Here is a 26,361-nt window from a genome sequence, read left to right as displayed (position 1 = left end):
TGTGTCCATGACCTCCAAGTCTCTCCACCCTTAAGGAGCCCAAGAAACAATGGGGACTCATGGTCAGGGCAGCATGCCTGGGTCAAAGTGGTACCGGGGCTCCCCACTGGGACAAAGGTCCAGGTGTACAGCTAGGAGTCAGGCCCTGAGAAGATGGAGATGGTCATACTGGGAGACGGGAGAGGGGATGCAGCCACGAGCAGTGAGGCCGAGACCTTTGAACCCACCATGCCGGATAGGAGCACACTGCTGGGCACAAGGGAAGAAGAAGGGAAGCTAAGATGTAAGCATGGGATCCATATCAACCTCTCCTTGATCCAGCAATGCTGGAGTTGAGCTGCAGTTTGTCCAAAGTAGGAAAGATGACCCCAGCCCTGAGGACAGCCAAGTGGGCAAGAGGCAAGCAGGAGGGGGCACAGGCAGGTACAGGGCCAGTGTATTGTTGCTCAACAGGATGTGGCCCAGCTAATCAGCAGCATAAGTGGGCATCAGATGTTACTGGCCTGCTGTCACCTGCCAGGGCATGGGACACTTAGCCACTTAATCTAAACTGGCCAGCTCTTGGAGGAATAGTACCCAAGGACACCTGGAGAAAAGAGAGGCAGGAGTGGTAGGCCTATTACCATAAGGCAGGTCTGTTCAGGGTGCAGGGTCGTGCCCCTGTCCTGGTCCTATGCAAACCTGGATTATGTGGCCCCTTGCCTTGGGCTGGCCATGGGCCTTGCCCCAGCAACCCCACCTATCCTTGCCTCCTCACAGCTGGCCAGGCCCCTCCCCTGACCTGCTGGATGGTTGGTTCCATTCCCAGAAAGGAGAGGTGGAAATTGTCTGTCAGTAAGCCCTGCCTCCAGGCCCGCCTCTGTCTGCCTGGCTCAGGCAGGAGTCCTGCATCTGGGGCTGGGAGGACGGGATGGATGGGCAGGGTGTATGTATACCTGTCTTCTTTGCTGAATTGGGGATGGGCTTCAGCGATATCCAGGCTTTTACTGAACACTGCTTTACTATAGCAGGAACAAAGTGAGAAAACAGAGTTACTGCCCTGGCCACAGGCACGCAGGTCAGCTGCTGGGCTATATGCTGCCTGGCCACACCGAGCAAGCCCTCCAAGCATGGCCCGCCAACCCCAGGCCAATGTATGGAGATGAAGAGAGAGGAAGGGGAAAGGAGCCACAGCACAGCCTGCCCTGGGTGACCTTCTGGGTAGGGAGGCAGCCAAGCTTAGAGGTGTCTAGACTCACCACCAGCCACAGGATCCCTTTTCCCAACCAGTGGTCCCATCAGAGCCTAGGGTCAAGTGACTAAACCAGAGCAGAAGCAGGCTACATGTGCCAGGGCAAAGGGCCTTCCAGATTCCCTTGGAGATAGCCACACCCACTGATGGGCTCATCCTGTAGCACCTAGGCCTAGAAGGTGTATTAGAAGCCAGGGAAGCTCACTCAGGCTTCAGATGCTGGAAGGGCTGAGCACTGGCCCCCAGCTACCCTTTGGGGTTCAAGGGAGGCCAGGGAGGTGCAACTATCTCTTGAGTAGATGGTATGCACTAGAGCTACTGGGAGAGTCCTGATGAGGTGAAGCATATCCGCAAGAGGCAGAATTCCAGAGAAGGGCTATATAAGAACATGGCCAAGAGGGACCCTGGCTGTCCCGCCGTGTTGCCAGAAGCCAAGGGACTATGGGTCATGGCTGGCTGGAAAGCTAAAAGAAGTTCCTCAAGGACTGAAACTTTGAGGCTGGAGCATGAGTCAGCCCAGATCCTAGTGGGGCAGGAATGCCAGCACTCTAGAGTCGAGGCAGAGGAAGTGCTATATTGATGACTACCTACCTAGCCACCTCAGGGCTCCCAGTTCCTAACAAATTCAGAGGCAGACCTGGCACACTTCAGCACTCAAGCTCCCAGCAAGAACAATGAGCAGTGGGTGCTGTGTGCAGAGTACAATGCTGACCTCTGCTGGCAGGGCCTGTGGGATCTCCCAGCTCCAGGTCTGTTCACAGATGACCCAAACCCCTGGTTGTTAGGGAACTCCACTCAGCCAGGACAGACTTTGCAGACTTTAAGTGCCCTTCTATTCATCGCTCTCCTGAACTGTACATCCTACCCACAATAGTGCTACTGGCCACTAGAGAAGGACAAGCCTGCTAGGCAAGGGGCTCTGAACAAAGTTCTACCACACCACAGCCCAGCTCAATACAGATGAGAGACAGCCAAGCACCAGGGAGGGACAAGCCTGCTGAGCAAGGGGCTCTGAACATAGCTGCACAATATCACAGCCCAGCTCAAACAAGAACACCCAGCTTAGTTCAGCCTACTTCAGTTTAGTCCAGTCCAGTCTAGTTCAGTCACGCTCAACTCAACCCAGCCCAGGACTACCCAGCTTAGTACAAGCCAGACCAGCTCAGTCCAGGTCGACTCAGAACAGACCAGTTCATTCCAGTCTAGCATAGCTCAGCCCAGATCAGCTCAGCCAGTCCAGTTTGGTATAGGACAGCCCAGCTCAGACCAGACCAGACTAGTTCAATCTATCCCAGCCTAGCTTAGTCCAGGCCATCATAGTTCAGTCTAGTCCACTCCTGCTCACCCCAGTCTATTTCAAAACAGTCCAGCCCATCTCAGCCCAGCCCAACTGAGTCCAGTCCAGACCACCCCAGGTCAGTTGAGTCCAGTCCAGCTCAGCCTAACCTAGTCCAGTCCAGCCCAGCCCAGCTTAGTCAGCTCAGTCCAGGGCAGCCCAGCTCAGCTCATGCAGCCAGCCAGCATGCTTAGCACAGTGAACTCAGCCCAGTCTAGTGGCCTCAGTCCAGATCCCAGGGACAGTGGGCAAAGACAAGCAAGGCCAGACTAAGGGTAGTGGGCTAAGAACCTGATGCTGCCCTGGCCAAGGCAACAGGAGGGAGGCTTGGGCCCCCAGGGCAGGCACAAACCTCTGGCCGTGCTGGGCCATCTCAATGGCTCTCCGTGCAGGCACCGGGGAACCACCATCTGTCACACTGAGCACCTCCATGGACTTGCGCTCAGGTCGCCGCTTGCCATGCCGGTTCAGCATCGGGGAGTCCACACGCTTCCGGGGAGGGTCTGTATGCAGACTGGGGTCAGGCTGGGCCAAAGCCAGGAATAGGGGGCACAGGGTGAGCTGGAAGCTTTGTACCTATCTCATTCCTAGGTGGCAGGTCCTCATCCTCATGGCTGGGATACCGTTCTTTCCGGTCCAGGAGGAGGAAATAGATCATCTTTTCCTGATTCTCCCTGTAGCAGATGAGAGGTGCCAAGAGGGTGGGCATATAGTGACATCAAGTACCTGACAGTGGCCCTGCAGGGACTCTGGCTTTGGAGAATCCACAGGGGGCAACAAGGATGCTCCCTACAGCAGCTAGAGCTTGGTGATTGGAGCCAAGTGACTAAACCAGCCCCACCCCAACTCCAACATACTCCTCAGATAGCAGGTCCTGCAGCAGCTTGTTGCGGTCTCGGAAGCAGCCCAGTGAATGCATACTATCCAGCACATCAGGGTCAATGTCTTCCAGGCTGGGCAGTGAGCGGATCTGAACCTTGCGTGGGATGGGCTGTTCTGGCTCTGGCTCGTTCTTGCCACCTCTGTGGACGACAGGGCATCCAGCAGCAGTCACTCATTTCTGGCCCATCCTGAAACCATTCCACCCACCCTGAGGTGGCCAGGAAGGTGCGAAGTCCACCCTCAAGTGAGCCCAAGTCCTGCTGCTGTCCCTGCACCCAGCCCTGCAGACCTCCTGTATCCTGCAACAGCCGCTCAGGGAGGTGGAGAGTGAGGCTAGGGCAGCCCCGAGCTGGCTGGCACCCTCCCCCCCTTCCTAGCAGGCCCTGCAGACCACAGCAACAGGCAAAGCAGGCGTTAGTGGGCATAGAAGCTACTTACATATACCATATGTGTTTCTGAATGTGCTCTAGCTACAAGGAAAGAGAAACAGGGGGTTAGTACCAGGGGGAGCCCACGTTAGGAGGTAGGGGGCCAGAGCGGGAGAATAGGAGAAGGCAGGGCAGGGGCCGCATTCCCAGAGGCCCAGGCCAGCACCCCTATCCCTGCCCCACCCCATATGCAGAGGAAATGAAGCCAGGGAAGGAGAGACTGGGGGACAGGGGTCCATGGAGAAGAGAGGCAAGGAAGCGAGCAGCACCCTGGGACACCTGTCCTGCCTGGTTGGGCCCTCCCAGATCAGAGGGTATGAATGAGGAACCAGTCCAGGAGGCAAAGCCAGGCGGCTGGGAGGGGCTGGGTGCAGGTGCGGGCAGGAGGCTGAGGTAGCCCACTACACCTATAACTTCCTTTGTGGGAGGGGGCCGATGATATCTCTTCTAGAAAAGGCCAACCCACTGGGCGTCTTGCTTCCTTTACATGGGCAGATACTATGCAGCTCAAAACCAAGTGCTGGGGCTTTGCTCAAGCCTTTGCCCAGCTGATGGCGCTGTGGAGCTCACATTGTCAGGAGGCATTCCACAAGGATGTCAGAGGATCAGGATGGCAGTGAAGGGGAACAGACTATGGGGCTCACCCGAAAAACCACTCACCTGCTCAGGCCTGCCATCTACCATATATGAGCCCCTAAGATTTGGGCACAGGCCCCCATCGCACGTAGGTGCACACATAGCTATGTACAGATAATACACACAGGCACTCACCTTACATTGCAGCTAGGATCAGCCACATGCACACACCTATGCACATCTACACCCACATACTGCCGTGTATAGGTGACACATACCTGAGGACTCACACCACACACAACTGGGCATACAGTCTCCCCCACAGCAGCTGGTTATAGCCCCCGCTCCCAATGCACACCTAGATCTACATAAATATATGTATACATAACACACACATGGGCACTCAACCTATGTGTAGCTGTATGCAGTCTCACACACAACTGGGCATACAGTCTCCCCCACAGCAGCTGGTTATAGCCCCCGCTCCCAATGCACACCTAGATCTACATAAATATATGTATACATAACACACACATGGGCACTCAACCTATGTGTAGCTGTATGCAGTCTCACACACAACTGGGTACACACTCTCGCCACACATACCCGGGCATACACGCTAGCAAACATGGATCCACACTTGAACACATCCACCTGGCATGACACAGACTCACATCTCTGTGCATGTGGTATACTTGCAACACACAAACAGGCACAGGTGGGAAGCCCCACTCCCAGAGACATTTTCTCCCTAACATGCCCAGGAGCAAGTGCTAGAGATAGAAGCTTGGCCCCACTGGTATAGGGCTTTCTGAGGAAGGGACAGGTCCAAGAGATGGTGTGAAGAAGGGACAACAGGAATGCAGAAGGGCCTGACTCCCCATGGGCACCCAAGTTCTGGCTAGGGCAGAGGGGTAGGCAGGACGCACCGTGAGGCGCCGAGCTGCATCCACCTCAATCATGCCACGCAGGAGACTCTGGCAGTCTGGCGGGATAAAGTGTGGCATGTGGAACACACCACGCTTGACCTTCTCCAGCAACTGCCGTAGGTTGTCATCATCAAAAGGCAGAGCCCCCTGTGGGTAAGCAGGACAACAGGACAGCATTCATCATGGGTAGGTAGCATAAGAGGAGGGAAGGGAGAGAGGATGTGGGGAGCAGGGTGGGAGTGGAACAAGAAGGTGAGGTGGGTGGGGCTCACCACCAGCAAGGCGAACAGGATCACACCACAGCTCCACACATCTGCCTTGCGGCCATCATACTTCTCGCCCTGTGGGAGGAGGGCAATGCCAGGCATTGGCAGTATGCAGGGTGGGGGTATCTAGTGGGGGAGTGGGTCTGAGGGAAGGCAGCTGAGCTGAGACTAGCCCAGCTAGTAACAGGATAAGGAAGGGGCCCTTCCACCACAGGGACCCAGGAGGCTGCTTACCCGAATCACTTCCGGACAGGCATAGTGTGGGGATCTAAGGGCAAAAGAGCAGGTCAGGGGCCAGGAGGCCAGGGAGCACAGCCCAGATCTTTACACCCTCCCTGCGGATTTCTCCACATGAGCCCTGCCCTAGGAAGCCTGTATGTGAGGTCCACAGGCCATGACTGGGCTGGCCCCAGGAGGACGAATGGCTCTGACACCAAGTCTCCCCAACCTAAATACCCTGGATGCTCTGGTAGGAGATGAAGGTCTGGAGCCTGGGGACTGCTGTGCTCAGGCTTGCCTGCCTATCTATCCAGACTCAGGAGAGAAGGCCCAATGAAATGTTCTCCCAGGTTCCACCACCAAACTAAGATGCTGGTGCCAGACAAAGGGCCCCACATGCCTACTATAAGGACAGGGGTCCTGCCTTCTACCCTCAGTCCAGCTTTCGTGCTGTGAGAGAAAGGCCTTGGGCTTCCCACCAAAACGTTCTATAGCTCTTCAGCCATAAGGCAATTTCAAAGCTTGTCCATGCTGGGCAGCAATGGCTGTGGTGTCTGCCCCCAGGGTTATATCCTGGGCCTGTGGGATCACCACTCACTCACCCGCAGCTCGTCTCCAGCAGGCTGTCTCCCACCTGCAGGGATGCCATGCCAAAGTCTGCAATACGGATGTTGTTCCTCTCATCCAGCAACAGGTTCTCTGGCTTCAAGTCTCTATGGCTGGGGAGTAAGACCCAGGTGAGCCTAAATGCAGCCCTGCATCCACTTCCCCACTGCAACTCCTTGGTAGAGATTGCTCCCCTTTCCAAACTCCTGTTAGTGGGACAGGCCAGTGACAAGCTAGCTAGATAATATGCTGGCAGCTAACTCTAAGTGGTCTTCCTGGCCTGGGTGACAGGGATGAGGTGTCCTCCTGCCCTCCATAGGGATGAAACCTGGGTGGGCGCTGGGCAGCCTTTCAATATCTACTATATGAAACCCAAAGGAACCCTACTGCCCTCTTGAGATGTAGGCCTGACCCAGCCTGGCCTGGCTCGCACCATATGGAGTGGCTGTGGCAGAAGTCCAATGCAGAGATGATCTGCCGGAAGAACTTGCGGGCCTCCTTGGGGGTCAGCCGTCCCTTCTTCACCAGGTAGTCAAACAGCTCCCCCCCAGACACGTGTTCTAGCACCAGGTATCTGTGGAATGGGGCAAAGGACCATTAGTGCCAGCAATTGTGGCCTGGCACATAGCCCCTGCCTACTCTCCTGCTGCCTAGTTAGAGAAGCCTGGTTCAGGGCCCAGAGCAAGGCCCCAATGAGGGCCTATGTAGGATACCTGCTATGGCTCCTGGTGGCTCTCACACCAGGCAGCTGGGGCCCAGAAAGATCTTACAGCCTCCCTGTAGCTGGGCAAAGAGGATCAGGTGTGGAAACCACAAAATGGAGTGAGGCCGACCCTGCAGGGCCTGCCATCTCCTCTGCCCAGTTTGTATTAGTCCCTGAGGTCATTACTATAATGCAGAACCAGAGGGGACTGGTTTCTTGGGGGAGGGGAGGGTGTGGGTAACTGGAGGATTATGTCTCAGTCCCCTAGAATCTCAAGAAGTGACCAAAGAGATGCAGGGGATGCAGTCTGATGGGCTCAGACTGAACAACCCCTTGGGGAAGGCAAGATCTCCAAGGGAGGGAACAAAGGGCAGTTAGTGATGTAGATGGGAGCCATCTTACTTGGTGACAGGGTTCAGTGGTCCTGGACAGGAATCCAGGCTGGGCTGGGGACCTGCTGACGGTAGTCAGCTGACTTGGAGTCCCAAGCCCTGTGGGATTTAGTAGGAGTTAGGGAACCAAGCACATCCTACAGAGGAGCCACACTGGGACCAGCATTTGGGGACACAGTGGTAGAGGCTCAGCACTGCCTCAGCAGAGCCTCCCACCCCCAGTTCACTCCTGACCATCATAGAGGTCCAGGACTATCAAATGCTCAGCCCTCAGGTTTGTGGAGGCTGATGCCCTGCTCACTGCTCCCCTCTCCCACTACACATTCTCAGCTCTCAAAAGGGCCAAAATATGTTCTCCTCTCAAGCTGCTTCCTGTCAGGTATTTAGTCACAGTAACTAATACAACAGCCAGACTCACCCTCCATGCCGTGCCCCATCTGCTTCACTCATGGCCCTGCTCGCTAGCCTCCTAATGGCCCTGGCAAGCTACAGCTCCACTCTCTTCCCAGGCTGTCTCACTGAGTCTGGGCCTTATGGGGCAGTAGGAGTTGGGAGACAGATGTATCTCCATAGAGGGGATATTCAGTAGGGGAGTATTAGGCAGGAACAAGCTCTACTGGCCCTAGACCCAAACCTTCCTCTAGGGAAGCCCTTCCCATTATTGGCCTCGAGTTAACAGCCTGGAGATCCCCCAGGAGCACCAGCCACAGGTCTGGTAATGAAACTGTGGCTACTGTGGCTAGGGCTGAGAGCCCCTCCTCAGCTGGATGGCAACACTGACACAGCCAGCTCTCCAAGCATAAGAGCAGCCTGGGCCTCTGTAGCCACCCACCCCAGCCTCCCCAGCTCTCCAAGCCCAGCAATACCTACAAATATTTTTTGTTTTCATAGACGTCATGCAGCTTCAGGACATGTGGATGCTCGATGAGCTTCAGGATGGCAATCTCTCGCTCCACCTGCAGAGAAATCATGTCACTATCCTGCAGCCAACCACAACCCTCAAACAGACCCTCTAGTGGCCTACATGCATTGTCTCCCAGGATTTTGACATTGCTTTTGGGGCTGAGCTGGGGAGAAGGGATCTCTGCAGCTTGGATTTTGCTATCCCAGGAGGCCAAGGAAGAGCAGATGCCAGGACAAATGCCTTGGGCAGGGGTTCTATATAAGCTGGCAGTGGGGACCAGGACAGAGCTGCAGGTGAGGGTGCTTGCTGCACTGTGTACATGTAGGGGACTGCTTGTGTGTACAGAGAACTGCATGGGCACCCAAGTTCAGGGTGTAAGAACACAAGCCCTCTTCTACAGGCTCCAGGCTGTTACCATTCTTGGAAATGAAGGTGGATCCTGTAGTAGTGACTCCTCCAGGTCTGTTTCTGAGCTTAAGTCTAGAACTCTGATGGGCATAGCTTTGCCCACAGATACCTTGGCCCCACAGGCAATGACAATGAGAAGCTACTAGTAGGCTCTCACCTCTCATAAGCCTCTCTGTCCCCAAAGCCTTTAACTCCCATATGGTTCCATGTGTACAATGCCCACAGTACCAAAACTCTGCCTTTTATCTCGGGCCCCTGTGCTATGGAATATATTCATCCAATGTGTCTCCAGTTCACCCCACCAATGCCAGAAGTCCTCCACTCCACCTAAGCTGTTGTCTTCTCTTACAACTGCCACCCACTCAACTCAACTTTTCCACATCAGGAGCTAAAGCCTATCCAGCCTTCTTCAGGATAGCCTGGTCCTGGTAGGAGGGGTCTCAGAGGCAAAGGGCAGTTCCTCATTCTAATCAGAGAACTGAGGCCCAACCTGATGGGCCTCATGTCAGCCCAGTGCCATCATTGTCCACTTTGGGACTGTTGTCCAGGCTAATATAGTCAAGTGGAACCCTTCCTGATGTTGTACTAGCCCAGGAGCTAACCTACTGTTGCTCCAGCAGGAATGGGCAGGATCCTATGGGTTCAACTGGGGTTAGGAGTAGAACAGAGGCCACCCATGTGTTAGTCCCAGACACCTAGGTCCATCCCTCCAGGTGATAACCCTTCTACCTCAGCCCTCTGCCTCACCTTCATCAGCACCGACTCACTGAGCTTCTCACGGTTGACAATTTTGATGGCGACCTTCTGGCAGGTAACACAATGGATTCCCAGCTTCACTAGGCCTGTAGGAGAGAGGTCAGACTCTAGCTCCAGCATTACATCACCCCAACCTTAGGTAGAGGGATCACATCCTAACTTGGGAGCTCTGCATCCTGACTTACAATTCCCAAGCCTGTCAGATCTTGGCCATTGACCACCTTGCTCACTGATCAGAAGGGCTCCATGGAAAAGTGGCTGCACCAAAACCAGATTCCTCCTGAAACCTGAGGTCTCCATGGAGGAGTCTACCTGTCTTGAGGCTTGTGCATAGAGATGGAAGAGCCTCATGAGACATACGGATGCTAGGCAGGCTGGAGGAGATAGCAGGGGTCCTCTCTGGGACCCACGATGGTTAGTGGAAAGCAAAGCTAGACCAAGATCAGCAGCCATGGGCAGCGACTGGTCTTTCCAACTCAGAGTGTGTCCAGATACTGTCCCAACAGAATGAGCCACAGCAGGACATGAGAACAGTGCACGGAAAAATCAGTGAAAAGGCAGAGTAGGGCTAGAGCAAGCATTTCTAATATGGGCAGTTAGCTATCCCCCTTCTCCACGAAAGATTTATTTCCCAACCAAATCAAAGGGCTCTTGCAAACTGATAAGAAAACACATACACTGTGCACACAGACATGTGCATGTATGTGCACATCTATGCACATACACATGACAATATTATACAAATTGGCAAAAATAATCACAAAGCAGATAAATGTGTAGAAAGATAGTTCATGTTTTGAGTAAGGTAACAACAGAGATGTGGATTTAGAACCCATTTGGAGCTGGGGTCCTGGGTATCCAAGTGCAGAGCTGAGTTTTCATGATGGGCAAACACCCCGGCTGCCATGTGAGAGCCCAGGCTAGGAGGTGGTCACGGTGAGGCACCTTAGCCAGGGAAACCTTCTCTGAGGGTTGGCACAGGCTCTAGTACCTCCTGCTGTCTGTCTTTGATCAGCGTGAATGCCTGTGATTCCGGCTCAGATTGGGGAGAAAGAAAACTAGCCAGGAGGACAAGGGTACTGATAACTGATAACTGATGACTGATGCTATCTATAATTCAGTCATCACACTGGCTGTGGCACTGGCCAAGGCACTAAGACATGAAGCCATTTGCATTTGGTCAGAAGGTACTTAAGAACTATTCATTCTGCAAAAAAAAAAAAAAAAAAAAAAAAAAGATTATAGGTACAAGAGAAATGAGTAAGGACAGTATGACAAGTAATAAAAGCCTCCTGATCCAGGAGGAAATGCTCCTGAAAACCTTTAAGACCCACTTGTGGAAGGACAAGGCCACCAGGGCAAAGCAAGAGATGAGAGTGACCCAGAAACAATGTGTCCCCTCAGGGGATCTCAGAGGACAAAAAGCCATGTTCTGCCCAAGGATGGAATAAGGGCAGGGCTGGCAGGTAGGAGGAACATGGCAGGCATCCTGTAATGTATTCCAGGCAGATATGTCTTTCAGCTGACTGTATGTCTCAGCAAGTGAGGAACAGGGAACACTGGAGTCTCAACAGGAAGAGTTCCATATGTCATCACAATGCAGCTAGCAAGCATACCTAGTAGCTATTTAAGTAACAGTGTGACTATACCATAAAATGCTCACCAACTGACCTCATGGGACATGTTAGGTCCTGGCAGAGATGGCACATACCTCATCTCCTCACTCCTATGTTCACACTACAGGCAAACTCACTCTTATATGGCTGTGTATACACCTATCCCCACCACCACAATGTACTTATGCATATCCACTCACATACTATGTACATGCCTACAAATCACCCTCACAAACAGGTGGCATATACGTTCAGCCTCCTATGTATGTGCCCATATACCAGAACATTCCCATCTTACCCATCTGTATACCCCATGTACTCACCATCACATGGATGTGCACACATACCCCACACGCATAGCACTCAAGCCCATTCTCCAGCCAGATAGCAGGCACCATGAAAGGCATGTAGAAAAATATTGTCCTGCCTCAGGAACTAGGATGACATGGTACTAAACTGGAGTGGGCATGCAATATTAGGAAGACAATGCTAGCCGGGTAGTGGTGTTGCACACCTTTAATCCCTGCACTTGGGAGGCAGAGGCAGGTGAATCTCTGTGAGTTAGAGGCCAGCCTGGTACACAAAGTTACACAGAGAAGCCCTGTCTTGGAAAACCAGAGAGAGAGAGAGAGAGAGAGAGAGAGAGAGAGAGAGAGAGAGAGAGAGAGAGAGAGAGAGAGACAATGCTGTTATCTCTATCCAGTGTGATTTCCAAAGTCTGCTGAGCATAGCTGTATATCAGGTCCCACCTTGGGGGTGAGGGGGACTGGGCATTTACCTAGCTGATTTTCAAAAGCCAAGAGAACGGATGGCCACCAGAACAAAGTGCCCGTGAGCCTCAAGCCTTCTCTAGAGGCTTTGTGGGAGTAAGAAATCATGACCCCTGCTCAGGAATGAATGACATAGTAAGCAGCTCTAGATGCAATATGGCTAAGGTGCAGGGGAGCCATCCTGGACCCCTCCCTTCACCTTCTTCCATCTGCTTCCGCTATGCACAGGAAGCCCATTTCTCATCACTGTACCCTGAACATTCCTGCATACCTTGCCTTGCCCAGCACGGCAATGCTGCTCTTTGGTAAAGATCCCCTGACATTTGAGGCCACTTTTCCCCTGGTTCCATGTGGGAAAATGGGGTTCTGCCTCAGGAGCAGGGGCACATGGGGGTCTTTTGGGGTTACATGTCTGGGTTATGAGCCTTCCCTGTTGCACTGAGTATGGAGAATGCCTTCAGGAGCTCTACCGTCTGCAGCCTTGGGGGACAGGAGGCTTTCTGGCGGGAAGCCACAATCACTCCTCATTACCCAGCCCTCTAACTTGCTGGGGCTTATTTTCCAATTGTGAATTTATCTCTAATTATTGTCTTCACATAGATGCAGCCTCACATAGAAAGGGAAAGTATACCATGTCACAGATAATTACACAGGGCCTTGCCCGGGTGCAGCTGAGCTAGTATCATGAGGAGACACCAGCTCCAACTCTGCATGACTTCTGCATGGGACAGCAGCAGGTTCAAAGGGACTGTGGTTTCTATGCCTCCAAGAAGGGCTCCCCGGCTTCCAGAGGTGACTTTGACATGAGCATGAGGGCCCCAGGCCCTTCTAGGGCTACTCCCACCCACAGGCACCTGAGGCTTCTGAGGCCGACTAGAAAAATCAGGGGAGGTAGGCAGGTATGCAAATGTAGCTAGTCAAGTCGGGCATTAGGCAGGCCCTGATGGGGCCCCAGCTGCCCAGTATAGGGTGGCTGAGTTCTGAGCACTTTTTTGTTTGTTTGTTTGTTTTGTTTTTCAAGGCAGGGTTTCTCTGTATTGTTTGGGAACCTGTCCTGGAACTAGCTCTGTAGACCAGTCTGGCCTCGAACTCACAGAGATCCACCTGCCTCTGCCTCCCGAGTGCTGGGACTAAAGACATGCACCACCAATGCTGGGCTTTGAGTATGTCTGATCCTCACTAGAGGCAGAGACTAAGGATTGTGCCAGAGTTAGGGCAACAGGATGACCTTCCAAATCTACCCGTCCTCCATCCAGCTAAACAGAACTGGGGCAAGACACTACCATGTGGGCTGGGCATTTTCTAGGGGGTGTGGAGTAGCAGCTTGGCACATTGCTCTGCCCTCTGGACTCCAATGATCCCATAGAATCACTGCCTCAGTTGGGGAGATGAAGGAATGAGCCTAATTGTCCATCAAGACAGGAGATCTTCAAGGATAGCCCAGGGATAACTTGGGGCAGTGGAGATGGAAAAGTATGAAGTTACCATTTTGGAGGCAGATCTGGCACCCTATGAATTTGTAGGAGTCCTTGGTTGATGGCCAAGTGCCCAGGAGCATTGGACACAGACTATGGCTCACTGCCTCTTGCCCCCTGCCCTGCCATTGCTGGACAATCCTTCTGGAAACCCCAAGTGGGGTTCTCTGAGAACACTTCCTACTCTCCAGTGACAGCCACCAGGATGGTCTGCTGTTCTGTGGTTTGGGTAGTGTACCCTAGGTCAGTGACAATGTCAGCAGCGGGGATGTATTTTCTGTAACTCCTAGCACCTCAGGCAATGGCCATGTGGTTGGAGGGGTAAAGGTGGCAGCCCAGAGATGTCCTATCCCAAGATTGACAGAACGCCCATTTGGGTGGCAGCACCAATCATGGATGCAGCATGTGCCTGCTTGTCTCACAACTGATAACCACCTCAAAATGACTAGCAGCAAGAACTGAAGACTGCACCATACCTTACACTAGATCCCAAGCACAGTATTTCTGCAGAGGTGTCATGTCAACTGGGAAACCACAGTCCACTTATAATCTATTACCAGTTTCTTCCCTCAGCCTTTCCACGCTAGACCAGGGCCGCTAGAAAAAGCACATGGCTGCAACTTTCTGCTTGTTCTCTAGGTCCCAGTGCTACCTTCAAGACTGTGACACCCTGTGCTGGTTTGGAAGAAAATGGCCCCCAAAGGAATGGCACTATTAGATGTAACCTTGTTGGAGTAGGTGTGGCCTTGTTGGAGGAAGTGTGCACTATGGGGTTGGGCTTTGAGGTCTCCTTTGCTCAGGCTACACACAGTGAAACAAACCACTTCCTGTTGCTTATGCAAGATGTAGCACTCTCAGCCACCTCTCCAGCATCATGTCTGCCTGCTCACCACCATGTCCCACCATGATGATAATGGATGAAACCTCTGAACTGTCAGAGTCCCCAATTAAATGTTTCCTTTAGAAGAGTTGTCATGGTCATGGTGTCTCTTCACAGTAATAGAAACCTGACTAAGACAGAAGCTGGTACCAGGGACTGGGGTATTGCTGTGATAGGCCTGACCATGGTTTTGGTGAAGAAATATGGACCTTGGGACTGTGGATTAGAAAAGCAGCTTAATGCTTTAAGTGCTGTTTAATGGGCCTTACTAATAAGAACATGGAAGACAGTGGCGCTGAGTGTGATCTGAACTGTGGGTGCCTGGATAAGAGGTTTCAGAGAAGAATGTTAGTATCTGGTCTAGAGACCAGTTATGCGATATTTTGGTGAAGAAAGTGGCTGTTTTTTGCCCATGTCTGAAGAGTCTGCTTGAGGCTACAGTGAAGAGTTTTGGAGTAATTACATTGGCAGAGGAAATCTCAAAACAGCCTAGTATAAACTCTGTTGTGTGGTTACTAGCAGTAACTCTAAAGAAGATTTATAATGGAAAGGAGCAAGCTGATCGGGATAAATTACAAAGTATAAAATTTGAGATAAGGAGCACCAGAAAGTGCTTAGGCGGTAAAGGAAACCATTGAAAACAGAACACTGGTGAAGATGTAAATGAACAAGGGGGCCATTTCCAGCCCCAGTAAGCAGCAGAACTTGGCAGCTTTGGCCACATGGTTCTGGCTTTAGAGTTCAGGATAGAAGAAAGGGGGCTATGGAACGTGCCTCCATGACCAAGGAAAGCTGCTGGGGCCAGGCATGTGTCAGGGCTTTCCCTGAATGGAGGCCCAGAGAGGCCACAGAGAGAAGCTGTGAAGGTGAAGCCTGGATTGCTTTGGAGACTCTGAGATGTTAGAGATGCCAGAGTCATGACATGCCTGCCTAGAAGAGCTGCTAGAATCATGGGAAACCTGCCCAGAAGAGCTGCTAGAGTCATGGGATACCTGCCTAGAAGAGCTGCTAGAGCCATGGGATGCCTGCCTAGAAGAGCTGCTAGAGCCATGGGATGCCTGCCTAGAAGAGCTGCTAGAGTCATGGGATGCCTGCCTAGAAGAGCTGCTAGAGCCATGGGATGCCTGCCTAGAAGAGCTGCTAGAGCCATGACATGCCTGCCCAGAAGAGCTGCTAGAGTCATGGGATACCTGCCCAGAAGAGCTGCTAACAGGGAGTGGAACCAGCCCAAGAGAGAGAAGTTGAATGTCCCTATGTTGGAAGTATGTGACCTGTTTTTCTGTTTTTTCTTTCTTCCTTCCTTCCTTTCTTTCTTTCTTTCTTCCTTCCTTCCTTTCTTCTCTCTCTCTCTCTCTCTCTCTCTCTCTCTCTCTCTCTCTCTCACACACACACACACACACACATCCTTTTTTTTTTTTTTTTTTTGGTTTTTCGAGACAGGGTTTCTCTGTAGCTTTGGATCCTGTCCTGGAACTCACTCTGTACACCAGGCTGGCCTTGAACTCACAGAGATCTGCCTGCCTTTGCCTTCTGAGTGCTGGGATTAAAGACATGCACCACCAATGCCTGTTGTTTTGGTTTTATATGGGATTACAGTTGGGAGATTGCATAAATCTCAGATGAGATTTTGAACTTTAAAACCTTGTTGAGACTGTGATAGACTATGGAGATTTTTGAAGTTGTACTGAATACATTTTTACAATATGATGTGACTATAAGCATTTGGAGGCCAGGGAGTGAAATGTAGGAGGGAGCAGCACTACTAAGAGGTATGACCTTGTTGGAGTAGGTGTGGCCTTGTTGGAGGAAGTACGTCACTGTGGGGTTGTGCTTTGAGGTCTCCTTTGCCCAAGTTACATGCAGTGAAACAGACCACTTCCTGTTGACTGTGAAAGATAGAATTTCAGCTACCTCTCCAGTACCATGTCTGCCTGCATGCCACCATCTCCCACCATGATGATAATGGATTGAAAAATGGTAAACCACCCAATTAAATGTTTTCCTTTATAAGAGTTGCTGTGGTCATGGCATCTCTTCACAGCAACAGAAATTCTATTTCTCCAGGATTGTTACCAAGGAGACATGAGCTGCATCTGCACTTGCACTCACTCATGCTTCTCAGGTTCTCAAGCTCCCAGTGCCCCTGGTATACGGAGCCTCAACAGATCTCGGCATAGGTCCATGCTCCCCATGCCCAGCTCCCTTCTGTGAAGGGTGCTGTTTTCCCTAAGTCACTCTCCTTACAAAGCTAAGATATGACCTGTCTGTAATAGCCTGAGAGGAATAGTGACCATCAGCCCTTCCCACAGGGTCATCTTAGAACTTCCCATTCATACTGTTCTACCACCCCTCTTGCTAATGACATGAGAGGCACACAGGCCCCATCTGTTCACTGCATGTAGGCCCAGTGCAGGCCTGACTAGGTTATAACATACTACCTACCATGTGCAGAGTTTACAAGGCCCAGAGTCTACACTCCTAGGTGTGGCACATGCCCTTGCATGTGGACCACCTGTTGTTGGGAGCACACAGTCCAAGGACACAGGCTGGACAGGGAGGCATGACTTCCACAGACTGCCAGGTCACTCCACACAATACTGATGTCTTAAAGCTTTGTACAGTGGTGCTCAGGTGCCGGGTATGGGTGTATAGAAGCCACCAGTGTCGCAGTTGCTGCCTAGATCAGGCTATGCCCATGAGCCCTGTCCCACAACTCTGGGGCCAGTGGAAAGGGAAGGCAGCATCTTAGAGGCTCCCAGAAGCCAAGTTCAATGAGACCTGGACCAAGTGCTTTTCCCTTCTCTCCTGTGCCCTACCACATCTCTAACCAGTCACTCTTAAGGGTCACTCCTTCCCAATCCTCCCAAAGGGCCATCACTCTGACTAACCCCTCCCCTGAGCCTTGTCATTGGTGGGATCCCCTCTCCACAGGTCTTCAGGAACAGCCGCGTGTGGCAGGGGGAGCACCTCTCCTCTGGGCACCTGTCTGCACCTACTTGGGTGCATCTGCCCTTCCACTACTACCCTTGAGGTTGCTCATCTGCCTAGAGGTCACCTGGCTTCAGCCAACGCCTATGCTAGTAGAGCTGCTTCAGAGGAGGATGGACAGGAGTCAGTTCTGCCCAGGGCAGAGTGCCAGTGGTCAGATGCAGCACTAGGGGCAGAGGATGGAGAGGGCAGGCTGAGGTTGAGCTGCCTCTTGGCTGAGCAGCGAGGAGTGATCTGGACTGCTGTCCTTGGTGCTGAATGCAGTAGGCAGGGGGCAATGGTGCTTGGCTTGTGGCAGCGGGGGGGGGGGGGCAGGATCCTGCACTGTTAGCTAGTGCTTGGGTACAGTATGTAAGTGGCTGGCAGCAGTTTCCTCTGCAGTTTTTTGAGAAGTGAGGTTTATCACCAAGCAGGATGCACTTGAATGCTGGCCCCATCAGCTGACTGATGAGCACCCCCCTCACAGTTCCAGTTGAGCCCAGCAGGGGCCACCTGCCCTAACCTTAGGCTTGAGACTAGTGCTCATGACAACAATGTTTCAAGGGTCACCTGACATCCCCCATAATTGACTATCCTGCCTCTGTGACCAAATGCATCTTATCCTGAGACCCCTGGGTCTACCCTGGGAGGCTCAGCTCCTAGGGCAACCACTATAGCATGCGATGACCCATTTTCCTTCACTTCTCTGTAGGCAGCACTGTGGGTGTGTGAAGGGGCAGTGGCTCCCATTTCCCTGAGGTGACAGATGGGACTACAGTCAGCCTGTGTGGGTTTGGCAGGGGGTGGCCCCATCCTGGGAAAATAGATCGCAATGCAGAGTCCAACTTGTCCTGGCCAAGCTGCCCATTACAGCAGCAGATCAGTCCTTGAGGGAGTGCCTGGTAAGATGCAGGACAGATACTTGAGAAATGGGGTCCCCACCCTCAACAGAAGGGGGCAGATGTTCTGCATCAATGCACAGTCTCACTGGCAGCAGAGAACAGACAAAGCCATCCCTGCCAGCTCACAGCTGTCCTTGAACATCCTGAAAGAACTCTGCAAGCTCTGCCCAGACAGCAGGCACCACCAGTAGCCTCACAGTGGTCTCAGCTAATACTGCAGGTCACAATCCCAACACACACACACACACACACACACACACACACACACCCCAGAGCAGGAAACCATAGGCACTGGTGCACAGAGCTGGATGGGTTCCCATGGGTTCCTGAAAACAGTTGATCCTAGAGTTGGGGAGGAAGGCCAGGAGGCAGCAGCCACCAGCTCCCTGGTCACCATGCTGATAAGACAGATTGAGGAGGCAGGCCTCTTGGGAATAGGTAGCCACAGCTGTCCTATGGGCCAACCTGCCTGGTTTCAGCTCTTCTATTCACTCACTCACTGTTCCAGCAGACCTCTCCAAGGCCCCAGATGAGCCAGCCTATTGGAGCCACACCACACACAGGTCCCTCTCCTGGCCATGGGCCCCAGAAACATGGATACACTTGAGGTGCTGCTCTGTGGAGAGCCCCCTGCAGGTGAATGAGGTCTTTATACAGCAGTTCTCTGGCCCTGAGCAATGCAGGGAGCGGCCTTCACCTCCCAACAACATCCCAGCTGAACTTCATCAGACTGTGAACCAGGACCACAACTAAGACAGGGCCACAACTAAGGCAGGGCCACAGCTAAGCTTGGACTGCAGCTAGGCCAAGGCCACTGCTAGGCTGTCCCAAGATCCTAACACCAGGGACCAGGAAATGATGGTGTTTACTACCCTAGGCCATTCAATGTCAGGGTGACCAGTTATACAATGATGAATGCTCAGTCCCTAAAAACTTCCAGATGATGCTAGAACAGGCAGGCAGCCATAGGGGACAGCTATTCACTGCAGCAGTGCCCTGGCCAGATCAAACTTTCCACCCCTTCCCAGGCCTAGGACAAGGTTGAGCTCTTCTTGAGTGATAGGAGGCAAGGTTCAATAGCATCAGCCTGCTTAGCTCCCCTTCATATCCCCAGCCATGGCCACAGCCCCAGAATCCTTCCCGATGGGAGCCCCATAGCTAAAGCACCTCCTGTGTAGCAAGGGCCCACAATGCTCATTAATCCCAGAATGATCAATGCCTGAGCCTCTCAGGCCAGGGCAGAAGACAAAAGACTGGCAGTCAACATGGACACTGGAGGAGGACAAGCATCTTGGCCATTTCTTGCCCTTGTTGGATATCAAGAGGATTTTTGAAGTGAGGGAGTTCTACATCTCTTCCCTTTTACATGCTGGCAAAGTTCCCACTGCTAGGTTCCCACATTTCTCATGATTCCACAACTCCTCCACTACCCACTTGGAGGTCAGGGTCCCCTGGGAGCATCTCCTCCCTGCCTGGTCCTCCCTACTCTTGCCCTACACAGAGACTCATCTGGTGCTAGGGAACCCAGAGTGGGAGGCAGCCTTGAGGGGATGGAGGCGGTAGACCTGGTGGAGATGGGATTGTCATGTACTCATTGCTGATGCCTGCATCCATCTTGAGTGCCAAGCCTCAAATGGGGCACATGGGGGATAGGGGAAGGCCTTGGTAAAAGACCTTTGCACATTAGTTCAATATCCCAATGTGAGGTATCTAGATTTGGGTGTACCAAAGACTACCAGCAATCCCCCAACACTGGAAAAAAGCTAGGAGTTCCCTGCAATCCCAAAAATCAGCCCTGCCTACCCTGCAGTGTGAGAGATCACATCCTTTTATAGCGACTTCTGTCTGGAGGTCCGGGAGCTAACACATGACATCCCAGCTCACATGCACTTGTATGTTCTTCATCACAAACCTGGTCCTGTCTTCACAAAGGTTCATTCACAAAAACCTCTTTGCCCATTAACAATATGACTGCTACCAGCAAATACACTTGCACTGGACAGAGGCACTGAGACCTAGTACCAGCCTTGGACACGGAGGACAGAATGTCCCAGCAATGCCACTGTGTGACCAGAACTAGGCTCACACGCACCTTCCTCTTTTATCATGAAGTTCTGTTCTTTTTCTCAGAAGGGGAAGTGGGCTCAGGGCCTGGGGTCTCATGCTCAGAAACAAAGTTCACAGGACTTCAGGCCTCATTCTCCTGCCACTGCATCAGAAGTCGAGGTTTCCAGTTGGGTGCTGTCCCAAACATTACCTTTCAGTCCAAGCTCAGGGTGTCTACCATGCCTGAACAAAGGGGCAGTCAAAAATGAGAGAAGACAGAGAGGCCATGTTGTTTATCCACAGTCAACCATACTGGGGAGACAGTCCAGGGACAGCATGGGTGGGGACATCAGGGCCCCAAGAAGCTTGTCGTGAGAAGATCCTTGACAGCCACCAGCTGTCAACACAGACAGCACAGTGCAGCTGCCAGGTAGAGGGGTCTCCTGCCACGCAGAGCTGAGAGTGTGGGAAAGCAGACTTGCCCAGGGCTGAGCTGGGGGTGTTCCAAGTCACCAGGGACCCCTAACTCTCCAGAACCCAAGTTTGATGGGGCTTCAGGGATCCAGATCGCTAGACACTGACCATCCCTCTGCCTGCTGAGAGTGATATTGCTCTGGACAGAGTGTGGCACTTTAACTACAGTTCTAGAGCTTGCCTGCTGGTCCAGGAAGGCCCTCCGATTTCCTCACCCCCAAGTCCTGACTGGCCCCTCTTCTGATCCTAATGACAAACCATATCAGGTTGGAAATCAAGGCTGGTGGACAGAGGAATCAGGATGCCTGGGGCACACACAGGGGAGGGAATTTGGCTCCCAGGTTGGGGGCGCTCAGACCCAGTGGACAGCTTCAAAGGAAGACTGGTTTGGTGCATGCCTCTCTCTGTCAGGCTGTGGAGACTTTGAAGTTGTAGACATCAAAGTATTCATGTTCTTCTCAGCAACCACACAGCTGTGAGCTCTGAATTGGCCTCCCTAGCCACTCCTCACCTCTCAGCCTCCACCCCCACAGCTTGGGCATCCATGTTTCCAAGCCATGGCTGTAGTTAGGATTCCCCAGTGCTGGGGGAGGCTGGCGACAGGGTGCAGGCAAAGCTCCCACACATAGATCCCGAGGACGCCCACCAGTATGCCAGGGAAGGCACACGTCTCTGGGGAGACAACTGTTCACACTCTGTAAAGGAATCTCTCAAATTAAATTAATTAAGCCCTGAAATATTTCACATGCCAGAGGCCCTTTGGCTGCCTCTATATGCCCCTGCCCTCCCCTGCCTATCACCCAAATGGGTGCAGGGGCCTCCTATTCTTAGGCAAAATATACCCCCGGTTCAGTGTCCACTAAAAGAGGCTCTGACCCAGGAATGGAAGGGATGTTGAAGGGAAGAGGAGCATCATCCTCATATGACCTTGCTGTCCTGTATCCCAAGTCCCTTCCCAGATAGAAGATATCTCTGCAGCCCACGGATGAGCAGGTAGGTCTGGGAAGCTGGCTCCTCTATAACTTGGTCTAGTAGGACCTGAGTCTCTCCAGCCTTAGTACAGGGGTTTCCTGGTACCCTTACCTGGTGGTAGACATCAAATATGAAGACCCCACACTTGAAGCACCAACAACTCTGCACATGTTCATCTCATCTCCCACTGAAAGGCAGCTAGAAGCTCACCAAGGAAGAGGCATAGGCAGGGGTCTAGCCAGGAGCCAACACCATTGCCCAAAGGTAGCCTGGAGGGCTTAGATACCAGGAACCCATGCCTCCAAGGCAAAGGCTTTGAATAGATGGGACAGAATGGCAGTTTTGGCTAGAAGTAGCCACAGAGGCATTTTACCCATCAGCCCACAATAAGGAGGCCACGGATTGAAGACTGCTCCTAAGAGGCCTTCCCAACCCAGGCAATGGTGTGGGGTGGGGTGCTTGCAGGAAAATAGACCTGGAGTTTATAAAATCAGACATAATAGGTAAACAATGCCACAAAAAGAAAAAATAATAAAATAAAGGCAACTGAGAACTCCAAGAAACTCAAAGGATTCAGATGCATGGTGAAAATATAAATGGACCACATCATGAATATAAAGCATCCATAGTATCAGAAAACAAAAACAAAGTCCAACTACTCAACAGGCTTCTAGCCCCCTGACCTCCCAACTCTATGAAAATCATGTCTCAGCACAGAACCACTCTGCACACAAGTAGTGTCGTTCCAGTGGGTCACTGATTCCACCCTGGCTACCCATGCCTCCTCCACCTGTCCTGCCTTCTAGCAATAAGAAAGAGGTGAAATTAAATTGATCCATATAATGCAAACATTCCATCAAGTGGCCAAGAAGCCCCCTTTGATCCCCTACTTTGGGGAGAGATTAACCCTTTGCCTCTACCCCACTTCTCCAAATCGGTCCTAATGTTTTATGTTTCCAACAGAGAACTCTCATACCAGGGCCCAGAGGACCCAGATCCCCTGCATGCATCCATTTCCAAACACAGAATAGCAGGAATGGGCAGCAGAGGGAGCCCAGCTCACCTCCACATCAGGCCAGGGGCTTCAGTGAGCTCTAAAGCCAGCCCTTGTCATCCCAGTGAGCTCAACTCTGACAGCAGGCAAAGAAAGTGGGTTTTTCCTGCAAGTGGACATGGGGCTTACAGGGGGTCACCCACCATAGCAATGAAGCACTCAGCCTGTCAGCCCAAACATGTCCTTTTGTGACGAGTCAGTGCCAATTCCCACTGTCAGCCCAGGAGAGGAGGCTATGCTTTTATGAACCTGTGAATCATGAGATAAAGGCTTGGGGCTAGAGGGGTCTCAACCATAGAACGGCCAGAGGGGCTAATCTCAGGCCCTATCACAGCTGCCTCTCCCTCCCCTTTGTTTGGCTCAGTCTCTGGGTACTGGGCAGAGAGGAAAGGCCTGGCACCCTTTTATAGAAGCAGGTGATACACTTCATTTCCCAACATATCTGAGGACAGGGTCACTCTTTCCTGCCAACACCAATGCCAGAGGCCCTCACAGACTAAAGGGACCCACCTGGATCCAAGACCTGTAATGGCCCTGTAGAAACTCACAGCCTCTTAAGGTGGTCCGTCTACCCTCAGCACTCCCTAAAGGCCCCATATGGTGGAGACCATATTCACAGGGACCATAACTGTGGGTGTCTTGGAGGTCAGATAAGAACCCAGGAAGTGGGAAGGGCAAAATTCCCCGGATTAATAGGGAGGGTGGTGGGCTTAGCATGTCCTTACCTTGATTGTGACCTAGTGAGGTCATCTGAGGGTAGTAGACTAAAGAGTGGAAAGAACACTGCACAATGGAGTACAGGACCACCAGAGGTGTTTATAGCCAGTGTAGCCAACTGGTTCCAGCCTTAGTGTGAGTTGGGACCCATCGCACCATCCTCCCTGGGAGGTCAGGCTAGATCACCAACCAGGCTTGTGGCAGACATGAAGAGGCATATAGTGGAGGATCATGCAATGGCTGCCAGATGAGCTTATATACTATCCTTTGCTCTGTTTGGGGTCCAAGGAGATCCTGCCCTATACCTGAGTCTGGAGAATGACAGCCAAATGCCCTGGGCTCTGCAGACAATGGTAGGACACTGTATCACTGTGTAGCCTGGGTGGGCAGTGTTTGACCCGAGGCAGAAACTATCCTAAGATCCTTACTGCCGTCTCCAATTAAAGAAATGTTTTCCCATTAACATCAGCCCCTTCCCTTTTATCCCCTCCCAGAGATGTGTACTTCCTTGCCACTGGGCCTCACTTAAGGAACCCATACCCAGTCTGTTGAATTGTTGAGGAAGATGCAGCAGAGAAAGCACACTGGGGGCTAGAGGCTGTGCTCCAGAGGGAAAGTCAGGTAGGAGTTTCTAGAGCCAAACCAGGTTGACAAGTTGCTCCTGGGTACCAAGGCCAGGCTTATAGGCAGTGCTGCCTTCCCCCACAGAGGGTAGTGTCAGTCCCAAGGCCTCAGCTCAAGTGCCAAGCTCCCACAGTACTTGGGAATGTAACAGCTGGCTAGGACTGCTTTCCCTCCCCGTGGTGGAAGTTCCCACTGTTTTTCTCAAGAATTTGCCTAGGCCTACCGAGAAGGCCAGCTCCCTCTCTCATCTCCCCATGCACCAGTGTGAACTTTCACAGACCATAACTGTCCTGTGCAGGGTTGCTCTGAATTTGCATGCATACCCCTAGCCCAGCCTTGACCCTGTCAGAGCTCTAAAGGCTGAGCCTGGGAGTGTAGCCAGGTGGTGCTCTACAGACTAGTTCTACCTGCCAGGTCAGTCCAGGAAGCTCTCTGGGGAGGAGGGGAGAAAGGGCTCAGCAACATCTGGGACATAACCATCGATGGGTGAGGTTGGTGTCCAGGGAGACCTTTTCAGGGTGTGAGACACAGAGCCATGTCCATTGATGTTCTCTATTCATCTGGGAACATGAAACCCTTCCCAATCTGCCATTCTGTCCCAGGAATCAGGCCAAGAGGTCCTAAAAACTAGGATTAGTCCTACTCAAAGCCCACTCACAAGCCCTGGGGGTTCAATGTCCCTGGGAAGAGGTCCTGAGGTTATATCCCTCCCTCTTGAATAATCCTTGAAGGATCCCTATCTCCAAATCCCAGACACCTCATACAGTCCTCCTTCTCTTTTTCCAAACCTCCATCTGTTGCCATGGTGACAGGAGCAGATAAGGCAGGAGCATCCAAGGCTCTCCTTTCCTTCCTGCCTCCTTTAGTTGGGGCCCCCACTATGCCCCAGTCACCTCCCTAACCACTAAGTCCTGTGAACAGAGTTTCAACTGCCCACTAGCCAGATCCCTTGCTGTGCCCTCACCTGCTGACAGCCAAAAGAAGGAGTGCCCAGGGACATCCTGTCTGGGGTCCATGGGTGATGCTTATGTGAGTAAGCAGCCTCCAGAATCAGAGAATACGGTTCCTTCTTTATATGTCTACTACCCATCATACTTCCAAGGGTCCAAAGAATAGAGGAGATAATCAGCACCTGCCTATACTTAACATTGGGGACTCAGAACTGTCCAGGACCCATAGCAGCCTAACAGTCCACCAGTGGGCCGCATAGGAGTCTGCCCAGCATCACTCTGAGATTCTCTACACTCTATGGCACAGAAAACTAGGGCATCCCTACCATAAGACACCCTACATAAGTCTCAGAAACAAAAAAGTCTGCATGACAATTAAGTGGCAAGTAGGAAGAGAATATGGACCCATCCCTAGGGCATTCACACTTCCTATCTTCTGTTTGGACTGTTGATGTGCCCCTTGAGACTTGCTGTCCAGAATTCCCACCTCACTTACATCCTATAACATTATCAATAGACTTGACAACAAGAATATAACAACTACAAGAATTTCAAACACTCATTTGGTCTTGTAATCAGCACTCATGTACTAAGTCACCAGCCAATCAGGAAAGCCTACACAGCCTTCACCCCCAAAGTGTCCTTGTAGTCTGTGCGACCATAGCTCACTTCCATCACTGTCATGATCTGCCTTCTGCAATCTCACAAATTGGTTCACATGGCATATTGGCCTTGAAACAACACATGGACCTTGAAGTGACTTCTACAATCCAAACACATATTAGAGTGACAGGCTGGTGTGAATGGGGACACAAGGCCTGTTGTTCACTAGGACATCATCAGCACCCTTGAAGCTATGGCAGGTGATTCTCCAATGAGACATAGATGACTGGATATCTGAGCTAAGGAACTCTACATGCCCTGTCCAGGAAACATCATGGAGAAACTGTCCTCACCTGCCAATATATCTAGGACAGGAGCCTAGAACAGAGTTCAGAATGCTCTAAGACCAGGTTATCCCCTTCAAGCTAAGGGACAGACTTCCTGGGGAGGGGGAAATTCTTATGTCAAGGAAGACATAAAGGAATAGAGGAATAAGGAAAACCCAGGTACCAAACCTGTAGCCTGGGCAGGGCCACCTCTCCAGGGACCAGGTCACCAGTCTAGCTGTCCCAAAGGCTCTCTTGTTCCCAACATGGAGTCAGCATGAGAAGTAGGTAGAGTTTGACTTGGCCCTAACTCTGTGGACAGGATAAGGTCTGCAGGTAGATTTAGAAT

At 52.0% G+C, this 26,361-nt stretch overlaps 1 protein-coding gene across 16 annotated transcripts in view; it reads right to left on the bottom strand.

Annotated features, from left to right (window-relative positions):
- Brsk2 (BR serine/threonine kinase 2) overlaps window positions 1-26,361 on the bottom strand; it is a 53,222-nt gene that overhangs the window by 11,990 nt on the left and 14,871 nt on the right. For 10 of the 16 annotated variants that reach the window (XR_007835034.1, XR_007835035.1, XR_007835036.1 and 7 more), the window contains exons 2-13: window positions 9,628-9,722; window positions 8,439-8,524; window positions 6,907-7,047; window positions 6,470-6,586; window positions 5,883-5,916; window positions 5,655-5,723; window positions 5,383-5,529; window positions 3,888-3,919; window positions 3,425-3,589; window positions 3,144-3,241; window positions 2,920-3,070; window positions 936-1,001 (exon numbers count right to left, since the gene is read on the bottom strand). Coding sequence is in view for 13 of the 16 variants with exons in the window: in XM_051193405.1 (XP_051049362.1) it covers window positions 936-1,001; window positions 2,920-3,070; window positions 3,144-3,241; window positions 3,425-3,589; window positions 3,888-3,919; window positions 5,383-5,529; window positions 5,655-5,723; window positions 5,883-5,916; window positions 6,470-6,586; window positions 6,907-7,047; window positions 8,439-8,524; window positions 9,628-9,722 (1,201 nt within the window). In the remaining 3 variants the exon portion in view is untranslated. Of the gene's footprint in view, window positions 1-935; window positions 1,002-2,919; window positions 3,071-3,143; window positions 3,242-3,424; window positions 3,590-3,887; window positions 3,920-5,382; window positions 5,530-5,654; window positions 5,724-5,882; window positions 5,917-6,469; window positions 6,587-6,906; window positions 7,048-8,434; window positions 8,525-9,627; window positions 9,723-26,361 lie in introns of those variants that run through there. The other 6 variants (XM_051193400.1, XM_051193402.1, XM_051193410.1 and 3 more) reach the window with 2 other exon arrangements.

The sequence above is a fragment of the Phodopus roborovskii genome, unplaced genomic scaffold (genome assembly GCF_943737965.1).
Source record: "Phodopus roborovskii unplaced genomic scaffold, PHOROB, whole genome shotgun sequence".
Taxonomy (NCBI): domain Eukaryota; kingdom Metazoa; phylum Chordata; class Mammalia; order Rodentia; family Cricetidae; genus Phodopus; species Phodopus roborovskii.
Note: the sequence above shows the minus strand (reverse complement) of the source record. Positions and strands in the feature narration are given on the sequence as shown.